Genomic DNA, 14,894 nt, shown 5'->3' on the forward strand with positions numbered 1-14,894 from the left:
GAAGAGGACTTGGGATTTCCAATTAATGTAGGCCTGTTACATTACTATTAGGTTAGGCTTCTTTCTTTTATTATTAAATTAATATTAAATTAATATTACAATATTGCCCCGCAACAATTTCATAGCGCATCACCACATAACTGACATGCTCTGAGGATAATAAGATTAGGCTATTTGCTCTCTTTGAAAATGATTTAAAAATTTTGGAGGACTTATACAATGAATAGGCCTATAAAATTATTAAGAGTGTAGGCTATAATATTGTCATCAATGAAAATTCTCATTTGTTTCACTAGTAACGGCCACAAGAGAAATAATGGAATAAATTAAGACAGTTATATACCGTTATCAGCATTGTATGTTGAAATTCGTCTCTGAGAGAATATGCTCCGTTAATGCAGCTTCAGACAGCTCTGTCACTTTTTACTTTAACTTTCTGTAGTGAATACTGACCGAGGTTGAGGCTTTTTCACCACCATAACTCTTGCGCAAAGTTTGCACGTTGCTTCTTCTGTGATATCCATTGGCTCCCATTCTTGTTTTAAACAGAAAGATTTACAATATTATGACAAAGGGATACATACGGCACTGCCTGTTGGCATACATCTTTACAACTAAAGATGTGAACTTGAATTTGCGCACTGCGTGATGCGTGTCAACATTGCACTCCGCATGTGCTCCAGAGACTTTTGAATACGATTGAGAAAGTAGTCGGATTCAAGCGTTTACATAGTCATTTTTGCTGTTGGTTTGGATTAGAAAAGGAATAAACCACCCCTTCCAATCTGATCGAAATTTCATTCGGATCGAGCTCAAACGGAACAATTAAGGTGTTTACATGAACGTTTTTCATTCCGATTGAGCCGTCAATCCGATTACAAATCGATTATTTGGGTGCATGTAAACGTAGCCAATGAGTCCTTATAGAAATATAGGAAGGAATCATCTGACTCAATATTAAGATTAATACAAAATATTAATATTAATATTTAAAACCATAAAATCAATGCTGCAATTGCTAGCTCATCCTCATCTGGAGCCCCAAATGAGATAGTATAGGCTTACCATAAGACGAGCCACCTATAACTCATCCATGAACTACACCAGGTGAAATGTGCATGGCAAGGAATGGGAGGCCTGCGAGGATTGTTGCCCTCATATCACCCTCAGCACTAGCTGCTGTGGCCTTGTGTTTCGCGGAAGGACCAGGACACAGAGCAACTAAAGTGACTCCTCTGACTAGAAAAGAGAGTCGTGACTGCAACTTTGCCATGGTCATGTTCTCACAGTGAGAACATGATCCATCTAGAAATGCTTTCTCCGCGTGGGCACTGCCCAAACATGTGGCCGTCTGAGGATGAGAAATAGTGACCACATCCAGAAACAAACATATGGAAAGACATCTTTAAAAAGACACTCTCTGTCTGTGCTTGCTCTTTTAGGGGAAACTGTTTTTTTTGTTGAAGAGCCCAGGGGAGCTCTATGCACTTTTCTGTGCAATAGGAAGTAGAGAAAGATTGTTGATATGCGCTGTAAACTTCAGCTGAAACAAGTTTTCTTTTGGATAAATGGATAAAACGATTGCTTGAGCAACCACTAGTCTCTAAAGAACAAATCTGAATGAGTGGATGGATGCCATCTCCTTTTATAAGTGTGACCCCTCCTCCCAAGTGTGACCCCTAGTTAAAACTGTGCTACAGTAAACAAAGTGGCCTCAATCTTTTTCGTGTTTTGCCTTTTACTGAGAAAGGACAGTTAGTTGAGAGGAAGCAAATTGGGAGATAGATGGGGAAGGGATCGGGAAAGGTCTATGAGCTGGGATTCAAGCCCAAAACACAAAAGCGTTATATATCGGCACGCTTCCCACAATTGGTACTGACCTGTTTGAGTATTTTAAAAACACTATGTGTTTACAGACAGTTGATGTAAGTTGACAATCAAATGTAACTGTTAACCATTGGTTTTAATCATTGAGCATCCTCAATGTTACATTTATGTCTAAGGAATAAAATGTTTATTACCCACAGCCGAAAAGCTAACAGATGGCTTAGCGCATGCAAGCAAATTAAACTCACACTTTATACAACAATAAAGCACTCAGCTTTCTTGAAAAAGAACTTTATCTTCTGGACCCCTTTAGTCATTGCTGCACTTCTGTCTCTTCTTCAGGTGCTTTTTATTATCCTCTTCTATGCATGTTTTATGATAATCCTTGTTGGCTGCAAGAGTTCAAATAAATAATGTAAGCGTTGACACAATTGTAGTGTAGTGTTTTTAAATAAAACAGCTGTAACTTGAACAAATTGAGTTTGGAACAAAAAAAAAAATACAGTATACATGGTCACCATCAGACAGCATTAAACAGCTATTGCTTATTAGTTTAGACATATATGACATGTGGAAAATAAAACTGTTGGCTACCATCAGATAATTACCAATAAATGCATGAACTCGCGATTCTACAAAATGACTTTTCAACTTCATACCAGGTCCTAAAGCAAAACTTTGGAGAATATTTTCAGTGCTCTGTACTCACCATTACATCTTGAAACTTTTGATGATGAATATCTGTATTCTCTTGGGAATTATGTTTGTTTCAGTCTTCAGCACCGGCTGGTTTGGCGCTCGCTCTCCCGCGAATCCGCATTTTGAATTCTCCATACCAACAGTTTTCCTTTGTTGGTTCTTTTTCTTTATATGCCTGTACAGTTTTTTGGATGTAGGACTTGTTCACCCAACACAGAATTTTCACTTTGACTTGGCAGATTGACTGAGCACAATTAAATATGTTCTGTGAATAGTATATATATATGTATGTATATATACAGCTATGGAAAAAATTAAGAGACCACTCCAAGTTCAGAAATCAATGTTAAGTGGTCTCTTAATTTTTTCCATAGCTATATATATATATATATATATATATATATATATATATATATATATATATATATATATATATATATATATATATATATATATATATATATATATATTATTATTATTATTATTATTTATTTATTTATTTTTTTTAATTTTAAGTGAATACTATTAAGGTGTTTACATGAACGTTTTTCAATCCAATTGAGCCGTCAATCCGATTACAAATGGATTATTTGGGTGCATGTAAACGTAGCCAATGAGTCCTTGGCTGGTGCCCCGAAATATAGGAAGGAATCATCTGACTCAATATTAATATTAATACAAAATAATGGTTAAGCGCAGCTTTACTTCAAGCACGTCTAGCTATGATTACTACAATGCATCTTTTTGCATGGGGATATTTATTTGGAAGTCATTTATTGAGCCAATATGTAATTGTGAATTTCCACAATTTGTTTATTATTATTATTATTATTATTATATTAATAATAATACAATTATTATTTTTATTTTTATTTTTTTACAGTGCATGCTGTCATGTTATGTATGCAGTGTTTGACACAGACATACAGTACATAATTCATATGATTTGAGTGGCTTTCTCACACTGAACTACTGTACATCAAGATAAATTGAATTATACAAATTTATTACGTGTTGAATTTCGAAATCATGGCTGAATTTATAGTTTGAAAAGCACTCCCCACACCCCCCAACCCCACCCCTCAGAATTGGGGCAGAAGCTTCTCAGTGGCATGTTGCAAATGTTAAGAGGTAACCAAACCTCAAGAGGTAATAATTTGTAAATATTTGAAAAGGTAATTTAAATACTTTTTTGAGTATCAAATGCTTTTTTAACTTTACTTTTATTCACTCCAGGATTTGGGAATATCTCACCTCACACAGAGGGTGGACGCATCTTCTGTATTATCTATGCCCTGTTGGGAATTCCTCTGTTTGGATTCTTGCTGGCAGGAGTGGGAGACCAGCTTGGAACAATCTTCGGAAAGGCCATTTCTAAAGTAGAGGGTATGATTGATGTGAGTTAAAGCAGTTTTTTAATATTTACAATGGTAATTAATATTATATATTTTAGTCTGTACAAAACCATTTTACGTTTATAAAATATACAGAGATCTTCAACCCTGTTCATGGAGACCTAATGTCCTGCAAGGTATATTTCCAACCTGCATCAGCAAACCTGCCTGTAATTTTCAAGTGATCCTAAAAAAACCTTGATTGTCTGGTTCAGGTGTTGATTATGGTTGGAGTTAAACGCTGAAAGACAGTGGGTCTCCAGAAGCAGGGTTGAAGACCTCTGATTTACAGTATACAACAGAAGTAGGTACACCCTTGTGCAATATAGCTAAAATGTCAAATGATTATAAATTGTATCACCTCTCAATAATTACATTATTTCCTAAGTTGACAAATAGTGTATGCCCTGTTATAAACAACTAAAAATTTTAAAAATACAGCCCCCAAAATAGAAAATCAATGCAACAATAGTAAATATACCTGTGATTACTGAAACAAAAGTGAGTACTTACATGAACATGGTTAGAAAATATAAGGTTATACCTATGAACACCAGAACTTTAATAGCTTTGAACCTATGGGCTGTGTCTATCAGCATGTCTGCACCATGGCTCCAAAGAGGAACTGAAATATAGTTGAAAAAAATACATAAGCTCAAGATGTGGGTGTGTAATGATTTGAGGATGCATGAGAGCCACAGTGGCCAGCCTTCTAAAATGATGTCATGGACAGTGGACTTCTTGCACAATCTAGCTCTGAAAACAGACAGGCAAGTGCTTCAGACTTTGCACAGGGGTTATCAATAAAGTTTCTGTGACAGCTCAGACAGTTCGAAGGACACCCCTCAACCCTGTAATTGCATATTGATAAATGCCAAATTTTGTGTGGAAACAAGCGTACACTCAATTTTCTGTTGTACGTTCGTTTGATAAATGAGGGCCAGTCTGTGGTCAGTTAAGACCAAAATAAATATGTTCAGCTCAAATGGATTCCAGCATGTTTTTACATGAAACTGGCCAGGATGCCCACAGTGAATGCATGGTCCCGGCAGTGAAGCACAAGAGGTGGGAGTGTAATGTTTTGTGGCTGTATGAGTGCAGATCATGTTGGGGAGAGGACATTTATAGGTAACACCATGAATGTCTGTTTATATACCTGAACACTGGCTGATAAGATGACTCCCATAAGCTTGGCAGAAGAGGAATATTCAAGCATGATAGCAATCCAAAAAAAAAAGCCATGTCAAGCAAAAATGACCTGGCCAAGTATGTAGCCTGACTTGAATCCAATAGAACACCTTTGGGGTATTTTACAGAGACAGGTAGAGCAACATGACCCCTCCAGCAAAGAGCAGCTGAAAAACATCTCTCTAAGTAATGAAAGGTACTGACTTTCATTGTACTTTGTTCCCACTGTGGAGCTGTTATTTTTTAATATAGTAAATCTAAACTGTTATTTTTTTAAATTGTACATAAAAACAAATACCTTACTGTTCAACTTTGAAGTAATGCAGTTACTATGCATGGAGCCAATGGGTCAGAGTGGAGCTAGAGGATCAACACACCAGGGCGGAGCTGGATCCACCAGGTGGATCTGAGCAGTTGGGCAGAATCACTGAAGGATGACCCAAGGGACTGAAGGGATGCAGTGGAGGCGGGAACAGTATGTTGGCTGGCTGGAACCAGTGGTGAGGAGGAAACTTGGATGCTGGACAGAACCAGAGAAGGAAGGACCAGGGAACTGGTCAGGACCAGAGAGTCCATTACATTAACTTAGACTGAAGGGACCAATTTAACCTCGGGATGAGCTCCAGGATGTCAAGCTCTACTAGCACTCCCTCTGGGACAAACATAGCAGCTGGCAGTAGCACCAGGGCAGGCTGTATGTTTGTGGCTAGCATAGGCTCAGTGCCCGGTTGCATAAAGCACCTTAAGTGTAATTTTCCCTTAAGATCGCCCTTATGTTTCCCTTAAACTTAAGGGTGTTGCAGAAAATAACAGTTAAGTATTACTTAAGGGTTTCTTTAGGTGAAACGTCATAAACCCTAAGAATTTCCCTTAAGTATGTATTTTTCACTTATGTAATCCCTTAAAAAACGTAAGTGTTGCATAAAGCCCCTTAACGTAATTTCCCTAAGTGTAACATAAGTTTAGGAAAACTTCACCTTAAGTGTTACACGGAGTGAGCAGGTTCAATCCAAGTCTTCTAACGAGACACAATCGACCGCTTTATATGATAAACAAATTGTACTTTAGCGGTTTATTCACATAAACATTGATGAAATCACATATGTAGCACATATCTTATACGGTCAATGGAAGCGCAAACATGCGTGCATCACACGCAAAAACAAACCTCATTGGTTCTTGCGCGCACGTTTGAGCTTCCGACACAGCCGTAATCATAAGGATGTCTTTCAATAAATGGACATAAATGATGAGAGAATATTACAAATATTTCTATTTGTTATCCAAAGATGAATGAAAGTCTTATGGGTTTGGAACGACATGAGGGTGAGTGAATGACGACAGAAATCTCAATTTTGAGTAAACTATCAATTTGAGTTTCTCGTCTGGTCGTTCTCTTTCATATTTGGTTTTCTTTTTTGTTTTCCTTATCCATCTTATGTTGTTTTCTGTCAAAACATATCACAATATGTATTAACAAATAACGTGTACATGGCAACAGAAGAACTTTATAACGGCAAAATCTGGGATGCTGTCGTGAAACACTTAACAGTTTCCCTTACCTAAGAGAACAATTTAAGAGATTATATGCAACACCCTTAAGTCATTCCCTTAGTTAAGGGGAAATCACGCCTTAAGTGTCATACTTAAGGGAAAAACTTAAGGTGCTTTATGCAACCGGGCACAGGGCCTGAGATGGGCATGGGCTCAGGCCCTGTGTGTGCGATTGGCATAAATTATGCGATTCTCAATACTGGCAGGAAATGACTGAGGTGCCCTTGAGCAAGGAATCTAACCCCCAATCGCTCCCTGGGTGCCACAGCAAAATGGCATGGTTTGCAGTGTGTATGTTCACTACTCCTAATATGAGTGCACTAGATTGAATGGGTAAATTCCAAGTATGGGTAAATTCCAAGTATGGTTACTATAATTGGCCTTCACATTTTACCTTCACTTTAAGTTTTATTAAACAAAACCAAAATAAAAACAATAATCCATGAACAAACACAGGTAATACAAACACTAATAGGAATGTAACAGTTTTGCAATGTAAGATAACAATGGACAATGAACAGAAACAAACCCAGGGCTTAATTACGCAGGGATAACTAGGAAGTGCAGCCATCTATGGCTCATCTCTAAGGGCAGGTGGGGCAGTGCCCCACCAAAATATTAAACTAAAACATAGACCTCTATATATTATTTTAAAGTTGTGTCAATTTTTTCATTTTAAACCATGAAGGCAAGTCAGTGGATATCACAGAAGCAATTTGCAAACTTTGCGCGAGAGTTATGCCAGTGAAGTCTCAAACCCCAGTCGATTATTTACTACAGAAAGAGAAAGTAAAAACTGGCAGAGCTTTCGCCATCTGACGCGGCGTTAACACCACATATTCTATCAACGAGACAACGAGAGACGAATCTACTTTAACATATGCTGATAACAGTCTTAATTTATTTTCTTACTATTTCTCATGTGGCCCATACATAGGCTAGTGAAAAAAAATGAGAAGAGAACTATTTTGTGTTAAACAAGTTGTTTTTTTGTTTTTGTTTTTTAAATAAAGCTGCTCTTAATTTTCATTAATGACTGATTATTACAGTGTTCGGACATATAGACTATAGATAATAGATTGTAAATTAATTGTAATATCAATTTAATAATAAAAGCACCCTAATAATAATAATAATTTAATATATTAATTGGAAATGCCAAATCCTCTTGATATCACTGATATCTGGTTATCACATGTATTTTCAATCATTTGGAATAAGTGATATTACACAGGGGGTGTACCCAATGCTAGTATGTACTGTACATGCCTGAGATACTGAATCAGATGAACTATTTCCTCATTGAACAGAGATGTTTAGAGTCAAATGCCAACCACATGCATTCTCATCATAGTCACCTTAACCTGTGAACTCATTTATTCAAGTGTTCCTTGTGTCTCCTATTTTAATCCATTCATTCAGAAGATTAATAAAGTGCATGAGTAGCTATATGTCACATCACATTCCTAATACAGCCGACCATACCAATTTTTCATCTGTGCTCTGTCCACTCCAAACCTAACACAGACCTTCATAGCTGATAAAGTCACTTTCAGAGATCATATATTTGCTTTCTGGATTGTACAGCAAAATCAAACGCATTCCACAGAGATATGCGACAAAACCTCCCAGCCAACACAGCATGGTGGGGCCCAGATGGGTGTCACCTGGGCTGCCTAACTGGGGCCCAGACATTTTTGTCCATGGTTTCCATGGAGGCCCCACATGGGTTAGCCCAGATGAAATGAACACTGCTCAGTGTGCACACTACAGGTTGTTAAATGTAACACAGAAACATGCTGCAGTTAATGAGATAATAAGGTCATAACAAGCAGAATCACTGAAGGACAGAGAAACAACAAGAACTACGACTTCAGCCACAGCCTTCGATGAAATCAACTGAAGATAAAAGACATTAAATCACTCAAGATCTGATTAAACATCTCCACAAACAGCATTACCAGCTTCACTTATTACTAATCAGATTGACTTTATTTCTGTCACATGCCTACAGAAGCTCTTATTGAGAATTACCAGAAGTTTAGATGTTCATGATTTGTTGAAAATAAGTTTGGTTTGATGTCACTGTGATCGAGGGCAGCGCTTACTTCAGTTAGGCAGTTTGACTCTTGACTGTTTAACGTTAGTGTTTCTCTGGCTGCTCTTGCTTTTTGTTATGGCGAGAAAGGCAAGAGAAGATGTGTTTAGCTGCTGCCAGCTGTTTGATGATAAGAATATAATTGTCATCATGTAGTGGCTTTATACACTGAACTAATGATTGAGCTTTATATGAAAAAATGTGATTAACTTTGAGCTGGATGTTTTCTAGAATAACAATGCAGTTAAAAAAAAAAAGATCAAAATAATAAAACTGAAAAGTACAATGTACGTTAAATGCTTTAAAACACCTGCAAGATTTATTCACACACAGACATCAAGAATCAGCATATGAATCTCAACAATGGTGACACACTTCATGCTGCAATGCATTCTGGGTGCCTCATACAAACTCATCCATGACTCCCAGAATGCATTGCAGTATGAAGCATGTCACCATTGTTGAGATTCATACGCTGATTCTTGATGTCTGTGTTTCAAGTGAATCATGCAGGAGGTTTGAAGTGTTTAGTGACAGATGTGTGTGTTTTTTTTTTGTTTTGTTTTTTTCTTCAAATTTTCTGGTTAAAACGTTTTTATTGTTGTAATTCAAGAAAAGATCCAGCACAAAGTTAAACACATTTTGCTCATAAAAAGCTCAGCCATTAGATCAGTAAAGTAAGCCATTAATTAATGATTATATTCTTATTATCTAGCAGCTGACCACATTGTTTCTTATTTTTCTTGCTATAATAAACAGCAAGAGCAGCCAGAGAAACACTAACACTGTCAAGAGTCAAACAGCCTAACTGAAGTAAGCGCTGAACTCAATCATGGTGACATTAAAAACTTATACCAAACTTATTTTCAAATCATCAACATTTAAACCTCTTGTAATTCTCAATAAGAGCGTGTGGCAGAGATAGAGTCAGTCTGGTTAGTAATAAGTGAAGCTGGTAATGCTGTTTGTTATTTAATCAGATCTTCAGAGATTTAATGTCTTTTTTCTTCAGTTTATTTCGTCGTAGTCGTAGTTCTTGTTGTTTCTTGTTGTTTTCTCTGTCCTTCGGTGATTCTGCGTGTTATCACCTAATTATCTCATTAACTCCAGCATGTTTCTGTGTTACATTTAACAACCTGTAGTGTGCACACTGAGCAGTGTTCATTTCATCTGGGCTAACCCATGTGGGGCCTACATGGAAACCGTGGACAAAATGTCTGGGCCCCAGTTAGGCAGCCCCCACCATGCTGTGTTGGCTGGGCTGTTCCTTAATTTAATCTGCTATTAGTTCTTAAAATACCAGTTTAAAATAACACACTTTAAAATTTTATCACAGATGATTACTAGAGTGTATTTAAAACAAATGTTCCATTTCATCTACTCTTTATTTTAAAAATTAAATATTACGACATTACCTATTTAAATACTGCCCCTAACTTCCCCACTCTGACAGCATAATGCAGTACATATCCTTCTGAAGTCAAAGTAGGTTTGTTGTTCATATTTATTTATTTATTATGTGGCCATCTGTAAACAGTAAAAAATGTGATATTGACCCATACTGGGTGACAGACAATGAAAAAAATACATTAAAACAACAAGAAGCAGCAGGAGATTTTACCCAAACATATCTCTGAACATCTTGAACAGATTAATCCAAAATAAACAAGGGTGTAATAATAATGTTTAATATTTTCTGTTTAACACCTTACATTTAATTTTACATTAACATTTAATGCAGTATCTTTTTCCCCTCCCTGAAGATGTGCAAAATAAAAATGAACTTACAGCTCTCATTCAAACAAAGAGATCTGATATTGACAGAGACAGAAACATCACTGTTACTACACATACTGATCAACCACAACCACCTGCCTAATATTGTGTAGGTCCCCCTTGCACTGCCAAAACAGCTCTGATGCAAGGGTTTGAGGAATGGACTTTACAAGACCTGTGATCATGTACTGTTGCATTGGGCAACAAGACATTAGCAGCAGATCCTTTAAGACCTGCAGGTTGTGAGGTGGAGACTACATGGGTCGGATTTGATGGTCAAGCTCATTCCACAGATGCTCAAGCATGACTAAGATCTATAGAGAATTTGGAGGCCTCTTTGGAACTCTTATTCATATTCCTCAAACCATTCCTGAACAATTTTTCTAGTGTGGCAGCCCTTACGAAAAAGAAGTATACTTCAAGTTCATTTTATCAAGTATACTTAAGTAATGTTCAAGTATATTTTTAAGTATACTTCATGTAGTGAGTATACTAGTATCAGTGTACTAGTTGTAAACTTGTAAATGTATTTTAATACAGCTTGGGACCAACTGAAGTATACGTTGTACTAGTGTAACAGTAGTTCTGGTCTTGGTGAAATAGATCTGCTACGCTGCTGCTGCTTAATTACTGCTGCGGCTGTTGCTGTTGATTATTGTTGCTGCTGCTGCTGCAAAGCAAGTACGGGACTTGCTGCTGCCAATTCATACACAACACACTGCTGTGAGCAAGTAAGACATGCTGCTGCTGTACAATATAGCATACATGAATAACCGTAGCAGATTTAGACAGGTGGAGCTGGGGAATGTGGAGGGTTTCTGAAGCATGCTGCGCTACTAAACAATGCTAACTCATGTATTTAAAGATTAAGCACGCAAGCTCATTGGCTACTAATACAGCAGGAACCAATCATCTGTGACCTATAGATAATGATGTGATAATTAGCAGGTTGTGTAAAAGGACCTATTAGCCTGCGCCATCTAGAGTTTCATGCCAGAACTTTGTATTTCTGTCATGACAACTCTCGGAGTGTTTGGCACGGTAATGGATATGACAATGTAGATATATTTGGTCATGGCGGAATAGATCTGCTACGCTGCTGCTGCTTAATTGCTGCTGCTGCAGAGCAAGTATGGGACTTGCTACTGCCAATACATACATGACACGCTGCTGTGAGCAAGTAAGACATGCTGCTACTGTACAATATAGCGTACATGAATAACCTTAGCAGATTTAGACAGGTGGAGCTGGGGAAGGTGGAGGGTTTCTGAAGCATGCTGCGCTACTAAACAATGCTAACTCATGTATTTAAAGATTAAGCACGCAAGCTCATTGGCTACTACTACAGCAGGAACCAATCATCTGTGACCTATAGATGATGTGATAATTAGCAGGTTGTGTTAAAGGACCTATTAGCCTGTGCCATCTAGAGGTTCATGCCAGAACTTTGTATTTCTGTCATGACAACTCTCTGAGTGTTTGGCATGGTAATGGATATGACAATGTAGATATATTTGGTCTTGGTGGAATAGATCTGCTACGCTGCTGCTGCTGTTGATTATTGCTGCTGCTGTAGAGCAAGTACGGGACTAGGGCTGGGGGATATATCGCATGCGATTGTCACACGCATTTTGTCAGTAAAGCCGGTTCCCTGATTACCGCTAAATTGCCATCACCTGCTTTCAAATGGAGCGGCATTTAATAGACAGAGCCGTAGTTCACTGACAAGCCACGAAATATCGCGTTCATTATTGAAGGCGATTCATCTGCGATATGAACGCGATATTGCGTGGCTTGTCAGTGAACTACGGCTCTGTCTATTAAATGCTGCTCCATTTGACAGCAGGTGATGGTGATTTAGCAGTAATCAGGGAACCGGCTTTCTTTTTGATTACTGACAATCACATGCGATATATCCCCCAGCCCTATATGGGACTTGCTACTGCCAATACATACACGAAACGCTGCTGTGAGCAAGTAAGACATGCTGCTGCTGTACAATATAGCATACATGAATAACCCCCCAACAGAGCAGGTGACATGATATTGGACAATACAAGCCCAGAGATGTCAGAGATCCCAAATCAATGCAGAAGGCAAGATGATGATTCACCCTCACTCCCCAGCAGATCTACCGCCAAAACATATGTACTGCTGCTGCTCCGAAGAGCCATAGGAACCGTGTGTATGCTATCTATGTGTGCCTGGCCCATTTTTTGCCACAACTAAGTAATTCTGGGCTGTAAGGCTTGGCTCTAGTGGCCTATTAGACTATATGTGCCTGGGCTACCAAGCCGAATGTCTTAGCTCTAGTGGCCTATTTCTATGTGTGTCTGAGCCAAAAGGCCCAAACATACCAATTAGAACATGCATTATGTGTGGCTTTAACAAATGGTAAAACATTGAAGGCTAATAGAGATAAAAAACCCTCCATGACCACCTGAGCAAATAATAGTATAATGATGTAGCATCGTTTGATAATGTCATTGTAACCCTGTATACTCCTAAAAGTAAACTATAAACTATTAGCCTGCGCCATCTAGAGTTTCATGCCAGAACTTTGTATTAAATTTTAAGTACACAACTAGTTCACAGCTACGTTTCTCATTTGTACTTCATCTGTACCACAAGTAAAGTAAAGTAGTAGACTACTTTAATATTAGTAGTACATTTTTAGTATATGAAAGTACACTTTGAAATATACTCTCAGTAAACTACTAGTTTAGTGCAAGTATACTTGTAAGTTTTCTTTAATTCAACATATCATCACATAGTTTACTATTTATATATTATTTTTGCACTTTAAGTAGGGTGACCATATGCGCCATTCTCCCAGGACACGTCCTGTCCAGGATTTCTAAGTTGCATAAAATGTCCCAGTTAAGGTTTTGTTTTCATATTTGCGGAAGGTAACGACTGAAAAATAATTTGACCAATAGCATGCATTATACATAATCAACCAATCGTGGCTTGCAAGAAGGCTGGATCTACAGAGAACGGTCAAAGCATTGCAAATACGACAACATTTTAATGCATTGCATGAAGAATGTCAATAAGAACAGTGGCTTGCACAGACCTCAGTGTAGAAATCGCGTTCCTAAATCGCATTCCGGGGGCACATCGATATGACCACTTTCACAATTAAAGAGGCAAGGGCTCAAGCCATTTTAGTTTATTTAGAAATCCTGGACAGGATGCGTCCTGGGAGAATGGCGCATATGGTCACCCTAACTTTAAGTATACTACTAAGTTCCTATTTAGGTATTTTTATAATTGAAATACCTTTAACTACTTTAACTCTTTCCATTTTAAAAACATTTTATTCTAGCTTCAAGAATCCTTTTTTATCAACAATTAAATGTGGGTTTGTTTAAAAAGTATGTCCGGATCGGATTCGGAATGATGATCAAACACAGGTGGAGTAGATGAAGAACATAAACACCCCAATAGCTTCATAGTCCACATTAGTAACGTTAGGCAGTTTTGATATGCTGTTTGACGTTTGAAGATCGCTTTATTTCATATTTGCGTGAGTAATCTTCTATCGCTTGTTTCAGCTTTTTCTTCTCCTACATTTTGATCCGGAGATTCTGTACTCTTTTAGAAGATGCGTAACAGCGCCCCCTACCGTATAGCCTGAAAATTCAGTCAATCGTCAAATTTTCGATGAATCGACGAAGGAGTGAAGAAAATTCCTATGTACACTACCAGTGGACTAGCCTACACTAAAATTCCTATACTCAGAATTAGGAATGTATCTGTTTTCTTTATAAATCAATATTTTCAAACAATGTACTTTTATACTATACTTTTATAAATATACTTTTAAGTATATCTCGAGTCCAAGTATAGGCCAAATATAGTTAGACTTTTCTGTCAGTATAAGTCAAGTATACTTATACTTTATTCTGAGAAATATACTTAAAATTTATTTCTGGGAAGTATATAAAAAGTAGACTGAAAGTATAATTTCTTATTTTTAGTTTAAAAGAAGTAAAACTTTAAACTTCTTTTTCGTAAGGGAGGGTGAATTATCCTGTTGAAAGGGGCTCATGCCATCAGAAAGAGGCACTTACCAATGAACCCCATTACCATGAAGGGGTATATGCAGTCTGCAACAATCAAATTAAGTTATTTGTACATGTCAAAGTAACATCCACATGAATGCCAGGACCCAAGGTTTCCCAGCAGAACATTGTCCAGAGCATAACACTGGCCTGCCTTCTTCTTAGTGCATCCTGCTTCCAACAATGGAAGATGCATGTTCATTTGCCTATCAGGCACTTTTGGTGGTGGATTGGCTCTCTGACCATTCTAGTTACACAGCCCATAAGGAGCACACTGTGATGCATTGAGTG

General features: G+C 37.6%; 1 protein-coding gene across 1 annotated transcript in view; it reads left to right on the forward strand.

The window, feature by feature from the left end:
- Positions 1-14,894, forward strand: part of kcnk2b (potassium channel, subfamily K, member 2b) — a 69,715-nt gene that overhangs the window by 26,719 nt on the left and 28,102 nt on the right. Inside the window, exon 3 of the mRNA XM_067382933.1 lies at positions 3,763-3,923. Coding sequence (XP_067239034.1) covers positions 3,763-3,923 — 161 coding nt within the window. The remainder of the gene's footprint in view (positions 1-3,762; positions 3,924-14,894) is intronic.

This window comes from Chanodichthys erythropterus, chromosome 4 (genome assembly GCF_024489055.1).
Source record: "Chanodichthys erythropterus isolate Z2021 chromosome 4, ASM2448905v1, whole genome shotgun sequence".
Lineage (NCBI taxonomy): Eukaryota > Metazoa > Chordata > Actinopteri > Cypriniformes > Xenocyprididae > Chanodichthys > Chanodichthys erythropterus.